We start from the raw sequence: 14243 nt of genomic DNA on the forward strand, positions 1-14243 counted from the left end.
ATTAAAAACACCAACAACCAAACCTAAAGTAAAAAAGAAGACTAATAAAAACCATAAATGTATTCATCTTGAAATGAAGCAGCAATAGAGCTTTCTTCATACACCAACAATTTGTGAAATTATAAACATGAGCAGGTAGAAATCCATAGCCTATTCCTGCAAATTTTTATTTTCAGCAATTTCCTTCAGATGTATACCTTACTTTTCCCTACTGCATTCTTCTTTAAATATATGTTGTCATGAAGCATGCACATGATCTTCCCTTGAAGTATTTTAAATTATTTTTCAGAATCTGCAGAAGAATAAGTTACTGAACTTAAAGCTTCAACTAATTATTGCCTACTCATTTTTCGCAATGCAGCAACTAATATCAGAAACATGAGATGACAGTTTTGTTGACTATTCTTCATTTAATGGTTGCATAAAAGGATGACATGATTTTTGTAGCAACAAAAATCAGCAGGACCCTTCACTTAGCTTTTAAAATGCCTAATATGTATCTGTTTCTATGTACGTTATTTTCTTTTTCAGTACACACACAGACAAAAAGAAATCAGGGAAAAACCCTCATGACTTTGAAAGTCTTTTTAGCATCTTTCTATTTTTCTACATCTGAAGTAATGACTTCCAGAGCTGTAAAATAACCACAAGATCTCTAGTGTACTGAAGTTGATACTGTCTGCTTCTGATTTTGTCTTGATTTATGCATATTTCTTCTAGTAAGATATTACTCTGTGAGTGAACTTAGCAGGAGACACTGGTTAAGTATCGTTAATTTTCACTCTAAGCAAAATAACTTCGATAGCTTTGATAAATGCCCATCCTAATTCTGCTTTTACTGTTGCCCCAGCAACTGCTCATCATCAGCTGCTCTGGGAAAACTCAATACACAAAGGCTGTTCACAGTTGTACAGCTACATATAGATATGTCTGAAACAATATATTTTAGGTGTCCACAAAAGAAGGTCTTGAATATAAACACTTCATTTGTTTAAAATATACCTCTTCTACTCTTCTACTTACTGGAGCTGTCAGAGTGAAAAATCCTAATGACTTAAAGAAAGCCAAGATTCACTTCTCCTTTAAGAGATTCTCCTGATTCTTGCAAATATAGCTAGTAACAGACCTGAGCACAGAAATACATTAGAAAAAGGATTTCTTAATTTCAAAAGCTGGCTTCCTTTTTAATTCAAAATTAATATTCCAAATGAAAAATCTGAGGAAGCAAAATCAGCTAAAATCAATGCAAACATTTTCTTCTGCAAGACATTTCATTTCAGGTCCAGCTGCTGTATGATCAGTTTATATACCATAAATTAAATTAAATACCATATGTGAAATAAATAACTTTAAATGAACATAAATATACTGTTCCAAAAGTGGAACAAGATATTTAGACCTTGTTATACCTTAAAGGGCTTCTTTGCCCAAACAAAATTTAGTCAAACAATTATGCCAAACATTGAGATGCTATTACACTCTAGGTAGAAAATGGTTCCCTTAATTCTTTTCGCCTGGCACTAATAAGCCATAAATGCATCGTATATCTGTGAAAATGGTAGCTTCAGATTAGCTATGCCCTATATAGTATATAAGATGGAAGTCTGCACTTCTCTTGCTTTGGCTTCTTCCCTGTGACAAAAGTGGTGTCTTCCTAGTTCTAATAAGGCACTGATAGTAAAATAGAACTGTTGTACCATTTCCATCACTGGATACTTCTTGTAAATTGGTAGCCTTTAGACATACTGGACAAAAATGTAAGACAAAGAAAAGGCCAGAGATCACATTCCCTATATCAATCTGCAGTTTTCTCCCTCTTCTTGCAAGAGGAAAGACAAATACCCTAATCCAGAAAAGAGATAAGCAAAATTTGTGACAGGAATTTTCTGTCTTAATCATCCAGAAAACTGGTTAATGACTGACCTATTCACAAACTGTTTCAGCATCTCTTTATATGTATATAAACATATAAATATATATACACAAATATATATATATAAAATATATAAAAAGATAAAACATACCTATTAGACAAGACTTAGCTAATACAAAAATCTGTTTAATTCCTCTCATACCATAACAGGCACCCTACCATAGAGATCAGCTGTTTCTATTTTTCTGAGATGAAGAATTTTGCTTACATGGCAATTCTTTGAGGTCTCATCCATTCTCATGCCTTTTTTTTTCCCCAGATACTACAGGTCAATCCAAATGTAAGATGCATTGCATTCACATCAATTTTAAAATTATGGGACAGTGGAAATGTTGTTGGAAGGTCTCTCTTGAGATCATCTAGTCCAGCCTCCTGTTCAAAGCAACACAACTGCCAGCATTAAATCAAGTCAGTGGAGATGTCACTACATGCATCAGGTTCCAGAGACAGAAAGTTTAACAGAAAATACATCCACCAGCAGCCCACTGTGATAGATCAGTATGGAAGGACCTTACAGAAAATATAAGCTAAACTTATCTCTGCACCCTGGAGGCTGGATGGAAAATGAGGTGGTGTTTCAATAAAATCACTTTATTTCTTCTTGCTCTTTGTTAAATTTGTTGTATGCTCACACTTCGGCTAATTTATATTCTGCTATAACATTGTATTTTGGCTGTCAGATGGTTTATTGGTCATCTGAACATAACTTTGGAGTGTACTTTCTGCGGCTTGACTTTGATGGAGGAAAAGAGACTATAGACACTTTTCAATATCTTTTGCATGGCAGAAAGTAAGTTATAAGAGAGGCTCTGTCCAGAGCTAATGCTGTATAAAAAACCCTTTAAAATGCATCAAAAAAGACCATTTATTATGGGGTTTTTTTCAATTTGATCGTGATGACCATAAAATCACTGGCATATCATTACAAAGTTATCAGAAATGTGATCCTCCAAGCACATTCATGGCAGGAAAACTTGGAAATCCCATGTGGCTCTATGGCTGAAACACTGAATTGGGCAGACAGAGGTTTATATTCCCAGCTTTCTACTTCCCCGTGGTAGGCAAATAATTTCATCTGTTCACATCTGCAAAACAGAGTAAATAGCAGTGAACTACTTGATAAAGTATTTTGAGATCTATTGATGAAAAAACTCTAAATGACATACTAACTAAAAGGTCTTATCTCTAGGAATTACTTGGGAGGGGCTCTGAGTCTTCATGGAATATAACTGCTCTGATTTAGACATGTTCCTTTAGAAACAGTTAAATCTTGGAACTTTAGATTCAGTTAAATCTTGGAACTTCTGTACAAGACCAAGGAAAAGGCCTGAAGCAATTAGTACAGGGGAAAGGGAATGTATTAATAGGTCAAGCACTGCAGAGCAAAATTCACTTTAGTCACAACCAGTTTTCACTAGCTTTCTCCTCCTCTGCTTTTAACGTGAGAATCACACTGTACAAATGAATGTAGCATCCTTTTACCTGAAGTTTACCCACACATTATTCTGTGATGAAATATAAGCCCTATTTACAATTTTCATTAGAGCATGCAGCCACAGATTGCACTAAAAAAGAAATAAGTAACCTGTGCCAAACATACACTTCCTAGTATATTTTACCACAAAAATGATTCATTTTGGCAGCAGTCCAAAGCCTGGGAGGGGGACTTAGCCTGAAGGATAGATAGTGTTGTCGCTGTCATCCTTCCTCATAGTTTTGTCTGGAACAGCTTAAGAGCCTTTTCAGCAGAGCATGCTGAATCAACTCATTCTTGGCTAGCTCAGTTTGCTTTTTGCTGAGCCTAGTGTAGTCAAAGAGGAGGGAGTGACCACTGCAGCCTCTTTATGTACCAGAGTTCCTAGCCCCTTTATTGTGGTTTCTGCCACCTGGATCTGGGGGAAATTGAATCATGTCTGTTGTCCAATATGTGTTGTGATAGGAGTTGTAATTTTAGTGTGTGTTCTTGAAGTGCTAAAAAGATGTGTGATTCACTATCGCGCTGCCACAATCTCCCTTATCTGACTCATGTTTTCAAAAAAGTATTAGAGCCTAAAAATATTGATGTGGGGTTTTTTGGCTATAACAAGAAGATGGAATAAGTGACTTAGAATGCAGTGGCCTAGATGGATGACTTTCTAATAAGTTTTGGGAAAAGCATATGTGTTTGCATCAAATAGAGTTAAATATATACCTCTGCTTTAGATGAGTCTGTAAAGATTCTGGTAAGAATATTTTCATGCTTGAATCCAAGAGAAACAGTATCTAGCCAGTCTGTAATCTTAACAACAATGAAAGGTGTTTAAACTAAGAAGCACTGAACAGTGCAGTTTCTCTCTCTTGAAAACAGTCCTTACTAGGGAAAAGAGGAAAGCCAAGCCAAGACATGGAAGCCACTTAAGTCCTTTTCTCTTTCCCCAAGGAGATGTGCCTGTGCTTCACTGACCAGAGCAGACAGTATCATTCAGTTTCACTTCCAGATTAGTCCTTGAGTTTTCTGTGTGATGATAAGTTGTTTCACCTGTATGTGCTTTAGGAACTGCTGTTGTGCAAATAAGGTCTGAATATTCAGAGAGTTACAGTGCTAAAAGTGTGGAGCAACCTTAACACTTTATCTTGTAATGAATGCTTTGCTTAAAGAGATCTACATATCAGTATAAACACAATAGGCCTCACACTTCTAGTTAGACATGGGAGGATGATACACAATATTTAGAATTATATTTTTGCCTTATTTGGACAAAAGTATCTTCCATTTGGACAGTAGTATCTTTCTAACTTGAAATTCTTGCTGGAACAAGATCCAGAACCCTTAATGTTTGGCCCTGGGCAAGAGAGGACTCTAGGCGGATGCTGCCTTTACATCTGAAACCTTAGCAGGAATGGTAACAGCATCTTACCCTGATCACTGGAGCTGAAGCATCTGAATCATGACAGGTGTTCTGCAAAAACTTATCTGAGATTTCAAAGGAGAAGTGGACATGCTCTGCCTCTTCTCTGTAATTTTGGAGCCTCCATGCATCATCTTCTAGACCCATGAATGTCAAATGAAAAATGAAAAATCATATGCTAAGCCTGGGTTTACATGCAAAATTTTCATTCATACTTTCCCATCTTCTGCAGAAATACTAGAATGTGAGACATGAGTGGAATTCAGACCTACGACCTTCCAAATATTAACAATGAACCTGCTTTGAAGGCAGCATTCACTTCAATCTCAGGACCACTTTTGTTGTCTTTGGTGAGACAAAACTACTAAAATAAGATGGTTGGAAAGCCTTTCCATGTACCAACATAAGCCACAAACACTTTCACACAGTTCTGTAACATCCATCTGACATCCAATCTACTTTTTGCTATGGTTTTAAACAAATAAAGAGGCTTATAAAGCTAGTCTAAGTCTCATAAATATTCACATATGAGACTTTCAAGAGCTTTCAAGCTGTGTCACTCTTGTCTGCTCCTTCCCTACAGGATTCTTATATAGCTTGTGTGATATGTGATGGATACATGGGTTACAGGTGACTGTTGGTTTGCAGCCCACAGACATGCTGAGACACACTAACAAGACTTGTTTTTATATTTGCTGATGATGGAATGTTTATCCTGTTGTCATGTTACTGTCCTCTAGTAACTGCAGTTTATTGTTTGTACTGTTGCTGACAGAAGAAGGATGACAGAACAGCAAGCAAAGGAAAAGAGTAACTGTGGGGTTCTCTTTCATGGGAGTGAGGAAGTGGTCCTTCTTCCATCCTGATGCTTCATGCTCTCTTTTAGTAGGTTGCTATATTGTCCTTAGAGATAAACATAGAAGTGAAACTCTTGCATCTGCTCCTTTTTAATTTGGAAATCTATAGCTTGCAGTGGAGAAAAGCTTCAATTGTTTATTAACAGCTGTCCTTATGCCCTGTAATTTGTCTCACAGAACAGAATGAATAATAAGCACAAAAGCTCAAAGATATAGCTGGCGGAAGTGGTAGAAGTAGGTTGATTATTGGTAGGTAAAAGTTATTGCTGGTCTCCTAAGTCTGAAATGGTACAGCTGCTTTCCCCTGGAGAGAGAAGACGTACTGGTGCTTATAAAAGATGCAACTGCTGATCAGGGTGAAATCTATGTTGCTAACCAAGCATATAAGAAAAAGACCTGACAGCAACAATAATTTTTGTATCTCTTCACAAGTGACGTACAAGAAGAGATTTAACAGGTCTTGCTCATTACTGTACTTCCTTTGAGCAAGGGTTCACTGAAAACACAAAAATATTAAATCCATCAGCTTTGTGCCAGCCCTGTGGTAATTAAAAATATTTGTTACCTAGTTACTGTTAGGAAGAACTGAGTCATGAAAAGATGGTGATTTATTCAAGACAAATCCTCTGTAGCACAATTAGGAAGAATGTCCAAATTAGACATCAAACTATCAGTATTTTAAAGACTACATGAGGTCACAAATTGAACTGATCTTAGTATTTAATGCAGGATGTAAAAACAAATCACACACAAAAAAGACAAAAAAATTACCAAAAAATTGCTCATATGAACCTCCTGTGGCTCGATGAGGCCAAGACCAAGGCCCTGCACCTGGGTAGGGGCAATCTCTGCTTTCAATACAGGCTGAGAGATCATGCAATAGAGATTAGCCCTGTGGAAAGGAACTTGCGGGTTACTAGTGGACAAAAAGCTAGACATGAACCAACAGTGTATGCTTGCAGCCTAGAGGGCCAGTCAGATCCTGAGCTGCATCAAAAGAAGCATAGCCAGCAGATTGAGAGAGGTGTTTCTGCCCTTCTGTTCTGCTCCAGTGAGACCTTACATGGAGTACTGTGTCCAGCTCTGGAGCCCTTGATACAAGAACATGTAACTGTTAGAGAGGGTCCAGAGGCCACAAAGATGATCAGAGGGCTGGAGCACCTCTCCTACTAGGACAGGTTGAGAGAGTAGGCGTTGTTCAGCCTGGATAAGAAAAAGCTCCAGGGCCAACATATGAACAGCCTTCCAGTGGCTGAAGAGGTCTTACAGAAAGACCAGGGAGGGACTTTTTACAAGGGTGTGGAGCAATAAGACAAAGGGCAGTGGTCTTAAACTACAGCAGGGTAGATTTAGATTAGGCATTAGGAAGAAGTACTTTACTATGAGGGTGGTGAAACCCTGGAAGAGCTTGCCCAGAGAGGTGGTAGAAGACTCATCCCTGGAGACATTCAAGGTCAATGTTGATGGGGCTCTGAGCAACCTAATCTAGTTAAAGATGTCCCTGTTCATTGCAGGGCAGTTGGACTAGACGACCTTTAGAGATCCCTTCCAAGCCAATGCATTCTGTGATTTTAAAAAATCAAGGCCACAGATAGGCTTTCACTGTACAAGGACTGCAATATAGCTTGCTGATTGTCCCATTCCTTGTCTGTCTTTCATGCTTAAATTGCAAGCTCTTTGGGATTGCTTGACTTCTCCATTATGCAGAGGAATAAATAGGAAGGGATTATGACATAGGAGCAGATTTACTTTCCCTTTTTCACAATGGAAAGAATTAAGATCAAGGTGGGGATACATTTTTCTACACAGAAGAACAAGACAGGAATAATCTAGTCTGTATACAGTATTTAAAGCACTTTTTGCATGTTTAGTCAAGACCAGAAGCTATGGACTGTGTTATCTCTCGTATTTATTCTGTTTGTGAATAATGATGCCTACGTTACATATTCAGGGGTATGGCAGATTCATATCTCTAGCATGTTGAAAATCGTTGGTTATTCATGACACTATTACAGATTTTGTGCAACAAGGAAACTCCTTGGCCTGCAAAAACTTAGTGTGCTCCCAAACAGAAGTCTCTTTGTGTACATCAGTTGATGTTCCAAATGTTGCATGATGCTAATTTGAGGCCAAAGGCTTCTGTTTCGTAACAAATCCTGGGTGCAGCTCCTTATGTCTGACGAGAAATAGACCCACTGAAAACTGCTACAAGTCTCAAGTTACCCTCCAGAACTGCATTTTAGCTAGACTGAGAAATAATATGTGCAAGTTGTAACTCAGTATCTTTCTGAGCTCTACAGTAAGTTTTGTGTTGTACAGTCAACTCAACTCATGCCGGTTAAATAATAAATGCTGCAAATAAATAAAATAATAAATGCTGCAAAATAATTTTTAAGTGCAGATCACAAGAAAACATAGATATCCATCAGGATGTTCAATTGCTGATTTCAGAATTTAGAACTACTAGCAGAGCCTCTATATTATGCATAAATCCATGTTGCCTGCAGGCATTGCATTACCTAGCATTCTGGAGTAAGGCATGGCAATGCTGTGTTGTTCTGGTCAAGGCAGAGTGGAGAAACATCCATCTGAAGCAATAAGGTGAATGTAAGGATAATAAGTAAAATGTAATTTATTGGAGTTCGAATTCAGCTATTAATCAGAGAATAAACAGCCCCAATAAGGCATGCCATGTAATCTTTAATAACTAAATGGTGAAGTTTTTCCATTTCTCATCTTATCCAGAAGTAACTCAAAACCTTGAAAGTGCTGGCCTTACTCAAGCAGCAAAGTTGTCCCTTAACAAGAATGGTGACAGTACTGGTCTGCATTTAATTATTTTTCACACTGGTGCCTCCCAGAGTCCTTCACTTTCATATTTTGTCCTGTTTTAATTGCTTTTCAAAACTATTCCACCTCAGTGCACATGCACATTCCTCAGACCCCATTGCCACTCTGACATTTCGCCTTGAATTTCCCAAGTTTCCTTTTCCTTTAAGGCTTGTTGGAGCTCTGGCACTGTGAGAGAGGTGTCCCTTAAGACTCTGTCAGACCAAAAGGATGTGTATACACGGAAGTATCTAGTGAATTCCTAAATTTGGGTTGATTTTTTTTTCTTTACAGTACTTCAAAAGCATAGGAGGTTTCCTCTGTGAGTGGGATTTTATGGCAGGGAGGATTATTTAAAAAGATGTAATTGTGCACTGTTTGTCATTTTTCTTCCTGCAGAAGACTGGAGCATTCTGTGTAACATAAAGATTACACCGCCAACAACTGGTAATAATTTAGTAACATCCTCACTTTGACAATAAGGCTTGGTTTAGGAATTTTCCAGAGAACTGTCCCTAATTTACAGTAAAGGCTTTAAATAAATGTCAAATACTATCTTTATGAAATTCAGTATTAATTTATCTTTACATGTACACCCCTCAGCTGCACATTACAACAGGATATTTAGATGACCTGCTTATTCCGGAGGTACCCCATTTACAACGGGACAATGAATACAGCTGACTTTCCCACAACATCCTTTACTGAAACATAAGGGTATAGAATCATAGAATCAAATTTGGGTTGGAATTTAGCCATTAATCAGAGAATAAACAGCCCCAATAAGGCATGCCATGTAATCTTTAATAACTAAATGGTGAGTTTTTTCCACTTCTCATCTTATCCAGAAGTAACTCAAAACTTAAAGGTCATCTAGTCCAACCTCCCTGTAGTAAGCAGGGACATTCTCAACTAGATTAGGTTGCTCAGAGCCTTGTCAAGCCTTATCTTGAGTATCTCCAGGGATGAGGCTTCAACTCCCTCCCTGGGCAACCATTTTTCCACTACCCTCATGGTAAAATACTTTTCCCTAACATTCAGTCTAAATCTACTTGTTCTTTAACTTAAAGCCACTGCCCCTCATCCTATCACTACAGGCCCTTGCAAACAGTCCATCTCCAGACTTCCTGCAGGCCTCCTTCAGGTACTGAGAGGTCAATATTAGGCCTTCCCAGAGCCTTCTCTTCTCCAGGCTGAACAACCCCAGCTCCCTCACTCAGCCTGTCTTTGTAGGAGAGGTGTTGCAGCCCCCTGATCATTTTCCCAGCCCTCCTCTGGACCTGCTCCATCAGTAGCTTAGGGTACATTGCACAGTGCAGGGTAGCTGGTATGGTAAATGGCCAGGCCACCCAAGTTCAGCAAGAACTTGAGGCCATGTGCATACTGATACTATTCCATGATTACATGGAGCACCATTCAAAACTATTTGAAAACTTCTTGAGGCTTCGCTTGTGCATATCCAGAGGGACAGAACTCCTTCTAAGCTGCTTATTACATCCTTCAGCAAAGACCCTACACCTCAGCATCTGATAACGTGCAAGGAAGGCAAGGAAGAACCTGCTGCTTGTAGGAGGTACATCTCACTCAACCAGTGCTTCAGATCAGGGCAGTGATCCCTGTAAAGGGCCCATACTAATAATCAAGTGTGACAAGTCCTTAATAAATCCCAGAAGGTTTTTTTTTTTCTGTTTATAATAGCATAGTTGAGATGGTTAGTTAATGTTACACTTGAGCAATTCATTCCAAATTCTGAGAAATAAGCATTAGATCCTCAGCTTTCAACCAACTTCTGCTGTATCCAAAATCAGACCATCCTCAAAACAGCGTGACATGTATAGCTACATTTAGTTTTCCTTTCCTCATCTCATATTAAATCAGCATTCAAAGAGGTAGGCTTGTTTAAGGGCAGCAAAACGGCAGATTTCTGACAGCATTATATGGCCTTCTGGCAGAATTCTAAGGCCCTTCCCTGCAGGTCGGAGACTGAAAGCAAAACCACCCAGTTCTGGTTCAGTGGAAAGCTAGACCGAGAGCAAATTTTACTTCGACCTCCCCAAGGTTGTGGTCATGTGATGTCTCCTGCCTCTCCTCTCTCTCTCAGTCTCTTGGGAATCAGCCGCAGCGGTAGGTGTGTATGCCAGGCGGGATCCCAGCTGGATGTGTGTACGTGCGCTCGCAGGGACTCGGGTGCGCTCCGACGAGACGCCAGCGCTTCTCAGTAGTTACAGACATGGAAAAGTATCCGCGGACGGCTGAAGCGGCGCCTGCCCAGTGAGGACAGCCGGCAGAAGGACGCCTGAAGGCTGCGGGAAGCGAAGTGCATTGAATTTCTTACTAAGCCCAGCAAGGAATGAGCAGGTAAGCTCGGGCACGGCAGCGATTTCCCGGCTGCTCTCTGCAGCGCAGGGGGCAGCACCGCAGGCACGCCCGCCCGCCTCGCACCTCGGCCGGCTCCCGGGGAGAACGCTGCCTGGGGAAGTTTTGGGGGTGCCGGGGGGAGGGGGCAGACAGCGAGGGTGCTGCGAGCTAGGGCGGAGCCGGCCCGAGTTTCGCGAACGGGTTCCCCGCCTCTCAGCTCCCCACCAGCCAGCGGCTGACCCGAGCCGCGGAGCGACCGAACCCCCGCTGCTCTTCCACATGTGGGAATGGCGGTGTGGGGGTGGGGACGCTCTCACCGGGAGCAGCGCAGCCCGGCCCCGGCACCTCGCGAGCGGGCGCGGCTCCCACCACCCGCCTACACCTGCGTGGGGGCGGCGGGCGGGGCGCCTCGAGGCCCCACCCCGCTGCACCTATGGGTGCCCGTCCCACCCCGTTCATCCCCCGCCACCAATCCGCGCCTGCCTCCCGCCCCCTCCCTACGCTGTTTGCGCAGGCAACGCCGTTTCCTTAGCGGGTCGGAGAGCTGCCTGCTCTTGATCTTCTGGAGCCCGATGTGACCCGCTAGAGAAAATGGCGGCGGCGGCGGGGAATCGCGCCTCGTCGTCGGGATTATCATCGGGCAGCGGCGCGGAGGTGGCCGCCGCCGCCGCCTGCGGGAGCCTGAAGGGGAACACGGCCGCGGGGAGCGTCGCTGGGAGCGGCGGTGGGCTCCTGCGAGAGGGGGGTGGCGGCGGCGGCTGCAGGGAGCAGCGCTCTGACTGGAGACGGAAGCAGCTGCGCAAAGTGCGGAGCGTGGAGCTGGACCGGCTGCCCGAGGCGCCCCTCTTCCTCTCTGCGGCCCCGACCGCATCCTCCTCCTCCTGCTCCTCTCCGGAGCCCCCCGAGACGCTGCTGCTACATTATCTGCCCGGGCCGCCACGGTCCAGCCCTGCCAGCCCGGCTGCCTCCCCCAGCCGCTGTGCCGAGCTTCTGGAGCCGCTGCCGGCGAGGAGTCCGGCCGGGACCGACCCTGCCGTGGAGCGGAGGATGGAACAGTCCCCCCCCGCGAGGTGAGGGGAACTAACAGTGGTCGAACCCGGGGGCGGCGGGTAACAGCGCCGGTGACAGAGCTATTCATGCGGGGAGGTCTCGGGTCCGGCGTCCCGTTCCCCCTCGTGGGCGCTTGGTCACCGCCTGGCCGCGGGCCGGTAGCGGATGCGGGGGCGGCATGAGTTGCCCGCGGCGCGCAGCGCTGAGGCGCGGTGAGCAGGACTCCCTTCTGTCTTCCCCTGGCGTGCGGAGACCCCAGGTGCGTGGGTGCAGGAAGTGTGGCCACTGGGCCGGGCCGTCCTGCCGGCCTCTCTCCCGCAGCTGTCAGCAGCGCGGGGCTGCGCGGGGCCCAGCAGCCGTCGCCGGTGGAGCGGGTTGGGGCTGCGAGGGGGCGAGCCGCGGGGAGTAGGGGGGCTGACGTGTGTTTGCGAGTGGTTTAACTTGTTCTGGAGTCCGTAAAGGCTTGGAAGTAAGAGTTCGGGGTGGTGGCGGGGGCCGGATGTGTCAGCCATTGGGTCCCGGGGCCAGCCGAGCCCGTTGGCTCGTACCGCGGTTCTGCGGAGCCGGGGCAGGGTGCGGACTGCGTCGTACTGCAGGAGGCCGTTGTGCTCCTCCGCCGGGTGCTCACCCAGTCCCTGGCTGCCCTCCGCAGTGCTTCTGCGGTCTGCTAAACAGAAATGAGTGTGCTTTAATTATTTTATTTAAAAAAAACGAAAAACAAAACTACTTCCGAAATCTTAATTCCGATTTGCGGCATCGTGATATTGCAGAACTGATTTATTGAGCTCTTGGCAAGGGAAGGAAAAGGCTTTCAAGCATAAATGCCTTCTTTTTATCCAAGGGAAAGTAATTTTATGATGGCTCAGTCTAAATGATACAGTTCGGTGGTCTCAGTTAGTGCCATGGTGTTCGTAGCCCACATTTGCTGTTTGTATGGTTTACTTGATAAGTCCATTTTCTTGAGGTTTCTGGGAAACCCATATACTGCATACTTGATACCTGTAGAACTATTCAAGATGAAAGCAAACTCTAGTCCATGGTGAATCAGTTCAAGTACTTCAGAGCTTGTACTTCAACTTTAATGTGCACTTGCTAGTCAGTGTGTGGGTGTGAGAAGGCCCTGCAGTAGTGACAAATTCTGATGTGAAGTTGGTAGTTTAATGGACTAAGCAGTTTAAAGACTTGGTATTAGCATCCAAGAACCTTACAGTTTGTCTGGCTAGTTCCAGTTTGGACACATTACTTGTGTATCCTTTTCAGTTTTGTCTTGTATCAATTATACTTGAAGGATATTTTTTTAAAGGTTGACTTACTATGGAGCTACTGTAATAACTGTTTTCTAGACTAATGTCATGTTTATATGAATTCTCTGCAGATCAGATGGGTTTTATTCTATTTCTAGAGCAGTGTAAAAATGCTTGTTGTTACAACAAGTGGTTGTAACAGATAAGAAATGCCCCAGAGAAGACTAAGTGGGAAATGTAGTGCTTTGGGTAGGTGAAAATAATGTATGAGTTTTAGCATATAACTTGTCTTATTATGTCTCCTAGTGATGTCTTTATCAAGTAATTAAGTGATAATGTACTGTATCTTGTAACCAGTTTCATGGCGTTCAGAGAAAATAAAGAATCGGTGTTAGAACATGTTTAAAACACTTCAGTCTCATGGTGATACCAAGCGGGAGTTAGGATTAGTATTAGAGATTCAGGCAGGTCAACATATGTTGCATCGATGCTGAAAAACTGAGTCCACCCTTGTTAGTCAATCCTACAACAGCAATGACATAGCAGCTGTGGAATTTTTTCCTTTCACATGGACAGTTTTGCTTACTTTTAAGTACCTGCATTTGGACAAGTCAGTGTTTTGGGTGTGTGTACAAGTTAAAACCCTTCTCCTAAGTGCACTGACATTTGACTAGGAATGTTAACAAATCATGGAAGATACTAAATGCCAAGTGCTTTTCTCTTCAGTGTTTTAGTGAGCTAGTCTGCTTTGAATTGATCATAAATACAGTTGAAAACACATTACAACATTAATAGTGATCGTTCTTTAGAAATATCCTATAAATGTGTGTGTAGAGTATCTCAGTAATTCTGTATATTGTGTTACCAGTAAACAGATGAAGCACTACTTTGTCAGGCCATATCAAGAATTAAAAACATCTCTCTCTCTCTCCTTTTTGTAATATTAATTGACTTGGGGAAGTTAGTTTGTATGTAACAGTAGGTTACACGGTAAAGGTGTGCATGCAGCTTTTGCCCAGACAATTTAAGGGGCAAATCTGCTCAAAATAATGTGTTGTATGGAAGTATTCCATTCTGGTTTTAT

The 14243-nt window shown here is 42.7% G+C and overlaps 1 protein-coding gene across 2 annotated transcripts in view; it reads left to right on the forward strand.

Annotated features, from left to right (window-relative positions):
* Positions 1-10770: 10770 nt before the first annotated feature.
* The window catches only part of MAP3K1 (mitogen-activated protein kinase kinase kinase 1), a 54606-nt gene continuing 51133 nt past the window's right edge, over positions 10771-14243 (forward strand). The window contains exon 1 of one of the 2 annotated variants that reach the window (XM_071731980.1): positions 10771-10865. In XM_071731980.1, coding sequence (XP_071588081.1) covers positions 10858-10865 — 8 coding nt within the window. In that variant the 5' untranslated portion in view covers positions 10771-10857. Of the gene's footprint in view, positions 10866-11392; positions 11936-14243 lie in introns of those variants that run through there. The other variant, XM_071731979.1, reaches the window with a different exon arrangement.

Source organism: Heliangelus exortis, chromosome Z (genome assembly GCF_036169615.1).
Source record: "Heliangelus exortis chromosome Z, bHelExo1.hap1, whole genome shotgun sequence".
Lineage (NCBI taxonomy): Eukaryota > Metazoa > Chordata > Aves > Apodiformes > Trochilidae > Heliangelus > Heliangelus exortis.